Source organism: Lithobates pipiens, unplaced genomic scaffold, assembly GCF_037356315.1.
Source record: "Lithobates pipiens isolate NorthernLeopardFrog02 unplaced genomic scaffold, aLitPip1_a1.2 Scaffold_10, whole genome shotgun sequence".
Classification (NCBI taxonomy): Eukaryota; Metazoa; Chordata; class Amphibia; order Anura; family Ranidae; genus Lithobates; species Lithobates pipiens.
The window spans coordinates 214,682,085-214,690,403 of record NW_027507686.1 but is presented as its reverse complement, the minus strand read 5'-3'; the positions used below and the strand labels follow the sequence as shown (position 1 = coordinate 214,690,403).

The following is an 8,319-nucleotide window of genomic DNA, read 5'->3' as shown; positions in this document are numbered from 1 at the left end:
CTGTGCCACCTGGATGGCTGTCTGGGTGGACTTGTGTTGTGTTGCCTGGACTGCTAGGCTGTTTTTGGGCTTATCCCAGGCACATCTGGCTGCTAGGCTGTTTGAGGGCCTATTTAGAAGAAAGGGAACAGCGTAGGATTGGGATTGCAGCTTGCAGTCCAACCAGAAGTGACAGTTCTGCTAGCCAGGGAACCTGTCACGGTCAGAGGTAGAGGGGAAGCTGTTGCCACAAAGGGATCAACTATCTTGTTACCAGGGACCACAGAGAGTAGCTTAAGCAAGTACCGGAGCAGTATTCTCACCAACCGGGGATGGTGAAGAATCAGGAAACTTCAGCAAGTGCCAAGCCAGGGACCCAGCCAATGGAGTGACGCTTGAGGAGTATCTGGAGTGCCAAGCCAAGGTCCCAACAGGGAAGCAGGAGTGATGCTTGAGGAAGATACTAAAGTAAGAAGATTAGAAGAGCTCACAGGATTCAGTGGCAGTGAATAGGCGAGTCTAGTGAGAGAGACAGGGAGCTCATTGGGCTGAGATTCTACAAGAAGTGATTGTATAAAAGCAAAGGAGTTTGTTACAGTTTGTGTTAGGAACTGTTCTAAGACTGTTGCCATAGGAAACAGCGCTTTTACACATGCAGATTTTGTGCCTTGCTGGGGTGCCTTTCCCTGCATGGCTGTCTACCTGGTCTGCCAATTGGAGTTGCAACTACCTACGGGTGTCCTGGCCCTAAACCCTCTCTCCCACAGTTCTGTTCAATAAATAAATAATCAATAATAAATCAATAAATAAATCTCTTTGCATATTCAAGAAGTGTCTGGTGCCCATTGATCTACCTTACATTAGACCTGCTATGCCTTGCAACCCACACTATACAGAAGGATGTCAGCTGTCTCTGGAGGTTCTCATTAGACTAAAGGAGGCCGGAACTTTGCTACACAGAGAACTGCATACAGGTTGCAGATTCCTGTGCATAAAAAATCCACACATGATACTAGTATTGTGGTGTGAACAAGGAACATAGGGAACAATTGTTTCTTTTTTTTTCTTGTGCCTTTGCAGAATGCGTGCAGAAAAACTGACTTCTGCACCATAGTGTGAACGAGGCCTTTTTCTTTTAAAAAGAAACCATAACATTAAAACAGAGCTTTGTGCCAGCCTTGTTTGTCTCATCAAGAATTATTTTATAGCTTTACCTTATTTTTTAATTATGCTTGAATACTTTTCACGTTGGCCACGTTGCTGCAAATATACAATGGTTGGCTTCACCAGAATAATGTCAATGATCAACCAGATTAATTCATCAAAGCGGGATCTCCCACGATGCCCAAGGTGCTCTTATAAACCTGCTGCCAGCTTGCTCCTGTTTAGTTAGATGGGAGAACATGGGAACAATTGGAACATTTCTGTGTGCAGTCTTTTTCATTTTGATAGTGTACTTTACTATTGGAGGAGGACAATATAACTATGAAAGTAACGACGGACGTAAGTACATATTTGTAGCACAGAAAGACAGGCAAGCAGATAAGTCTACAGATATTAGAACATGTTTATGCAGCAAGTATCAAGCTGTTGGGAGATGGTGTTAATACATTATAAATGCTTGGATCTGTTAGAATAACTTGATCTCAGTGTAGCTAAACTTTTATAGAGGTGCAAGCAAAGACGTAATATGGAAAATTTCTATATCATAGGTACTTTTTTTTTTTTTTTAACATTCATTTTGTATTAAGTATTTTAGATAGTGAGTACAAACAGCGCCTATGGGCAAAACAAAACCTTTCCATATTTAAAAAGGAAAGTAGTACATAAAATTAAGATATATAAAGGAGAAATGCAGCACAAAAAGATCATAAGAATGAAAACAATAATAAATATTAATACTTAGCCATCCCTAAAATCAAAGGTTTCCAGGCTCTCCCAAATATTAAATATCTATCTTGTCTGATAGCTAGCAGTTTTCCTTAAACAAAAGTGGTACTGTCCAACTCAATTGTTTCTGAAGGATTGGGAGCCAATTGTAATTTCCAGTATCTAGTAATCATTAGTCTAACAGCTAATAAGATATGAGTAATGACTGTATGTAAGTTTAATGTATAGTTGTCTATTTCTAAGGTTAAAGTCGCCAAATCTGGGTATAATGGGTCATTTTTAAAGTATGTGTAAGCCCAGCTCCTGAGTTCTGAGGCTTTAGCCAAAAGTTTATTTTTTAAAGTGGACCTAAAGAGGGTCAGCCTTAACATCTGTGCAAACCAAATCAGCTGTAAATGCCTCGGAGTAAGCATTCTGCAAGGGTTAATTTTGCTAAGACATCCATTCTGCAACCACCATATTTTTGGGAGTGAAAGTAGGCGTGGAAGGGATATATCTGATGATGATAAAAGTCCTAATTGGCTTCCATAAGGCTAAATGAGCAGAGATTGTGTAGGTTGTTGTGTGGGTTCTGTCATGTGTGCCAAAATGTTTTTAATCAAGAATTATATGCTAAAGGTACATTTTTACTGATTTGCTTTGTCACGTAACACTATGCTAATGAATTTCTGTAAGACAGACACATTTTAGAATTTAAGTATAGGTCTGCCCTACGGAGGCAGTGCAGTACTTTACAGAAATATCTAAAACTCCTTCTAAGTTATGGGTTCTCAACCTGTGGCCCTCCAGCTGTTGCAGAACTACAAGTCCCATGAGGCATTGTAAACCACTGACAGTTACAAGCATGACTACTAAAGGCAGAGGTATGGTGAGACTTGTAGTTCAACAGCTCGAGAGCCATAGTATGAGCACCCATGTTCTAAGTGGTTTAATTTTTAATGGGCATCAAAGGCAGGAGATGGGTTGGCTTTTTTTTTCAAAGATACTCTCTAAACCTCCATCAAATGTCAATTTAGCTGCCAGGTGTGGAGAGCGACCTTCCGTAAATGACTACAGCCTTCTCTCAAGAATTGTCGGTGGGTCGACAGCAAAGGAAAATGCTTACCCCTGGATCGTGAGTTCATGTTCTATGCTGTAAATGTATTCTTAAAGGCTAACTTCACTTAACAGTAATATTTTAGTCTTGGGTTGGCACCAGGAAGTTGATTTTTGCAGAAACCAGTGATGAGCTATATCTGCCACAATGAAAATGTCACTCTTTTGCAGCTGGATTCTTAAGTTATACAGTACATTGTGGAAAATCTACTATGGAAAGAGTGACAACAATGGCTTTATAATAGCTATGGCAGCTGGGACGAGAAAGTTCAAGCTGGAAGATTTTGGCACTGGAGTGCCCAAGAGATAACAGGGGCCAGTGTGATTGAGTTTGTCAGAAACTATAAAGTTTTGGAGTAGGTTTGGTAAAGTTTTAAATTAAGGACTCATTTACACTTGCTTCGGCTTCAACACACATTAACAGCTAGTTTACACTTGTTTCAAAACAAGGCTTCGGACAGGCTTTGTTAAAGCTCTCTTAACGCTAGTTGAAGCTCCTGTCAATAAATAAAATGGTTAGCTTATAGTCCTGTTAACACCTTGCTTTTGCTTTGCTTCAGCTTCACTTCAAAAATGATACCCCATTTCGCTTTGGTGGGGCTTCAAAGCGTCTTCAAAGCCTCCATAGAAGTCTATGGGAAAGCTTGCTTGAAGCCACATGAAGCCTCATCCAAGCCACACAAAGTCTCATCCAAGCCTCACCAAAGGCCTATCAAAACTCCACCGAAGCCTCATCCAAGCCCCATCAAAGCCTCATTGAAGCACCATGCAAAAGTAAGGTGTAAAAGGACTGTAAGCTAACCATTTTATTTAGTGATAGGAGCTTTAACTGGCATTCAGGGAGCTTTAACAAAGCATGTCTGAAGCCATGTTTTAAAGCAAATGTAAACTAACCCTATGGTTGGTCTTAAAAAGTGAATTATCATTTTTGATTTAATTCACTAAGATAAATATTCATTTTGAAAGTGAACATGCTCTACCCCGTGGAAAGACTGCTTGCCTACAAAGAAAGTTTTATTCCTTTCCTGGCTTCCATACCTAGAACACCTCAACATAAAAGTCAGAGATGGTCAGGAAAAGTTCCTCTTCTTAAAAGGCACAGTCCAAAAACTAAATAACTTTGTAACATATTATCAAATAACTGTATATCAGTAACTTTATTCCTGGATACACTTCTATTTAAAATGCTTCTTGGCAAAAATCTAAAGCATGTTTAGATAAATCTGAAGCATTTTTAGGACTAAAGTAACAAATCTATCTACTCTTGCATATGTGTTCCAAGGCAGTGCGTCTGAAAGAACAGGACACCATGATAGCAGAACAACTACACATTTTAGGAGGGTTCAGCAATGGCAGCCTTCATGTTCTTTAAGCACAGGTTTATTTTAACCACACAAGTCCTGGGTTTTTTCATCCCTAAATCCCCTTTAGTCGCAGAGTGTTTTATGGTTCCAACAATGTCTTGGTTCCTCATACTTTACCGTCTTAGGATTTCTAGTCTGCTCTAGCGCATTATACATTGTTTTGTCATTTTTTAGGACACATAGGTAGGCTTTAAGCACTTGCCTACTGGGACGTTCACCCCCTTCCTGCTCAGGCCAATTTTCAGTGTTCAGCTCTGTCACACTTTGAATGACAATTGGACGGTCACAAAGCACTGTACCCAAAGAAAATTTTTAGCATTTTTTTTTGAGACAAAGATTTCTTTTGGCGGTATTAAATCACCACGGGGTTTTTTAATTTTGCTAAACAAATGAAAAAAATTTGGAGATTCCTCTATCCACACCGTTTAGCGAACATGGAGAAATCTGTTGCACCTTTTCCATCTAACCATAGCAAATCTGCAGATAATCTATAGGTGTATGGCCAGGTGTAAATAAGTAATTTTTCTCCTTCACTGATATATGCTGACAGGCTGCACTGATGGGCACTGATGAGGAGACACTGATGAGGCTGCACTGATAGGCGGCAATGATGGGCAGCGCTGATAAGCGCAACTGATGGGCACTGATAGGCAGAACTGACAGGCAGCATTGATGGGCACTGGCTGACAGCGCTAATTGGCACCACTGGTGGGTACTGATTGGTAGCAGGGGTGGGCACTGTTGGGACTGCACTGATTATCAGGTTGCTGACAGCGTGAGGAGAGGAATGCTTATAACAGGCAAATCCTGTTTACGCCGGGATCAGCTATGATTGGACACAGCTGATTACGTGGTAAAGAGCCCCTGTGTTTGGCTCTTTACCCCAATCTGTGATCAGCTGTGTCCTAAGGACACAGCTGATCACAGATCCCTGTCAATGTGTGCCACAGCGATCATTGGAGGACATCCATAGGCGCCCTCCCGGAAAATGTGCAACCGCACTGTAGCTGTCTTTTGGCTATAGCACGGTTGTGAAGAGGTTGGAATTGGTAGCAAACTTTGGATACATATATATTTTTATTTGTTTGTTTTTTTGTTTTTTTTACCAACACTATGTTTATGCAATTTGATCACCCCCATATATTTACTCAAAATATATTTAACAAAGTCTGCTGATTAAAATTATAGTTGAGCTTTATCATTCCGCTACAATACATAAAAACTTGAAGTGAACATATGCATTATACTTTCAGAGAGGTTTATTCCCCTTTTAATGCTTGGAATGCATGCAGGGCCAAAAATTGGTTTGGGTAAATTGTCCGCATAACATTAAAGTGAAACTTCACTCTCTCAATCAAGACTGACTATTTTAATCCTTATGCTGTTAAAGCAGAGTTCTGGCATTTTCTTTTTAGTCAGCAGCTACAAATACTGCAGCTGCTGACTTTTAAAATATGGACACTTACCTGTCTAGGATGTGATGTCGGCACCCAAAGTTGATCTGTCCCTCGGCTGTCGGGTGCTGCTGCCGCCATCCTCGGTAAGGGAATCAGGAAGTGAAACCTTGCAGCTTCACTTCCTGATTCCCTATTGCTCATGCGCGACTCACGCTGCGCTATTCCACTGGTCCTTGCTGTTTTCTGGGACCCGTGTGTCTCCCAGAATGCAGCAGGGGGGGGACAGGAAGTAGTGTAGATTCCCGTTGGTGGCGTGGGTATCTCTGTCCAGAAGTGGGAGCAAAATACCTGTATTAGATAGGTATTTGCTCCCTCCTCCCCCCTGAAAGGTGGCAAATGTGACATCAGAGGGGGGGGGGGGGGGGGGGAGACCGGAAAAGCGGAAGTTCCATTTCTGTGTGGAACTCCGCTTTAACTTTAGTAAATTTACTTGTTATAAACCTTTTTTCAATTACATTTCTTAAGTTACTTCCTGGTTTCCTGGCATAGGCAAATTATGTCATAGATACCAGGAGTCTTCAGGTGGGGAGGGGATTTCTCAGCTAAGTACACTCCCCTGCCTGGGTGCCTGTGCTAAGGGCAGATGGATTCCAGGAAGTAAATGCTACAGGAGTCATCTGCCCCTACTAAAGATGGCTGTGGCCAGAAATACTAGGGGGTGTTTTTACTGATTGATTGAGTCGTGTTGGTGAGGGCACAAACTGGCACAATGATGACTTTTTCACAGGTTCATAATAGTTAAAAATTCAAATGGTGTTAAATACACTTGCATAAGCATCTGATGCACATATCATCCAGTTTATCCAAAATATTTGCGGAAACCTCAGGAATTATTTTTGTGGCGGGAATATTTTTATTTTAGGTAAGATCTGGTTGGTGAAGACCTGTCCCACCCCTACCCCCTGCAGCAACACATTTCTTCTATGATAGTTATCTTTTTCTGCTTGCAATCACCCAGCACTAGGTGATTATAGTATTGATCTACTGCTGCAGAGAAAGTGTGGACAGATCATAACAGCTCTGTGCAAACCTTCATACTAATAGGAAGTGCTGTGTTATCACAATGTAAACACTCCCAATGTAAACATTGTGTGTCCTATGGAGCATGGTGTATTAAGATCAAAAGAGCTGGAACTGATTGTTTTAGTTCCTGGACTTAGTGCTGGACCCCAGCTGCCACTGACAGGACCTGCAGGACCCTTTAAGCCCATTGCCATTTTAAAAATGCACTGGAACAAACAGTCATTGCACCTGTAAAGTTTTACAATGGTAGGTAATAATGCTCTTTTTTCCTTCCGAATCTGAGGACTCAGCTGGAGGAAGAGGATGTTAAAGTCGCACAATCATTTTTTCTGTGTTTTGATTTTTACTTTGAGTGGCATTGACATGTCTATTTTGAACCTATGTAACCATATAAAAAGTACTGGTGTCTATGAATTATATATATTTTTAATTGTAATTAATCCTGCCCAGGTATCTATAAGACGAAAATCACAACATGTTTGTGGAGGAACCATTGTTAGCGACAAGCATGTTGTTACAGCTGCTCACTGCATAACTGACAAGTAAGACTATATATCTTCTTTGTACTTAAATAAGATTGTTTCATGTGTACTTAGTACTGCCCAATTTCTTCTATGTGGCAATGAAGGTAGCAACACCCTTTTGACCCCCTCTTATGCTTAGATGTCCTGGGCCTCTTCAAAATTCAGATGGGCCCCCGCCATCCAAAAATATTCTCAAGTTGGAGAGCAGTGAGTGTTTGCTCAATTGTCCAATCACCGCCTAAGATTTCCCAGGACATCTAAAAACATTCTCAGACTAGAAAGCAATGAGAGTTCGGTCAATCACTCAATGCTCTAAATTGTTCACTTCTGCATGGCAGTGAAGGGGATGCCCCCCTCCTGAATCCACACCCCCCCCCCCCCCATGTTTCCCATGCTCACCTGAATTTCATGTGAGCCCAAGACTTGTAGAGAGGTAGGAAATTGCAGCGGCACTGTAGTGATGTAGAAGCCAGCTGCTGGAACCATTAGGCGGCGTACACACGCGGGGACTGTCTGCCGAAACTAAGTTCGTCAAACAGTCCGCTCAAACTTTTGAATGAACGAACACGCCCACACACGGCACTTTTTGAGCGGACAAATACGGCAAACTTTGTTCGTCGTACTAAGTCCGCGCAACTTTTGAAATGAGCGGACTCGCCCACACACGAGGCAACAGTCCGCTCATTTTGAGCGCGTGTCAAGGTAGGCGGGGCCCGCGACGGAGACGTCGCGGGCTCCGCCGCCTGGAATGGACTTAAAGGGGAACCCCAACGCCGAAAAAAATCGGCGTGGGGGTCCCCCCAAAGTCCACAACAGACCCTTGTCCGAGCACGCTACCCGGCCGGCCAGGAAAGGGGGGCGAGCGAGCGCGCCCCCCTCCTGAGCCGTACCAGGCCGCGTGCCCTCAACATGGGGGGTGCCTTGGGGAAGGGGGGGCCGCGCGGCCCCCCCACCCCAAAGCACCTTGTCCCCATGTTGATGAGGACA

At 42.5% G+C, this 8,319-nt stretch overlaps 1 protein-coding gene across 1 annotated transcript in view; it reads left to right on the top strand.

Moving 5' to 3' along the window:
- Positions 1-2,713: 2,713 nt before the first annotated feature.
- The window catches only part of LOC143926238 (ovochymase-2-like), a 192,323-nt gene continuing 186,717 nt past the window's right edge, over positions 2,714-8,319 (top strand). Inside the window, exons 1-3 of the mRNA XM_077450229.1 lie at positions 2,714-2,732; positions 2,886-2,983; positions 7,259-7,350. Of these exons, the coding sequence (XP_077306355.1) occupies positions 2,714-2,732; positions 2,886-2,983; positions 7,259-7,350 (209 nt within the window). The remainder of the gene's footprint in view (positions 2,733-2,885; positions 2,984-7,258; positions 7,351-8,319) is intronic.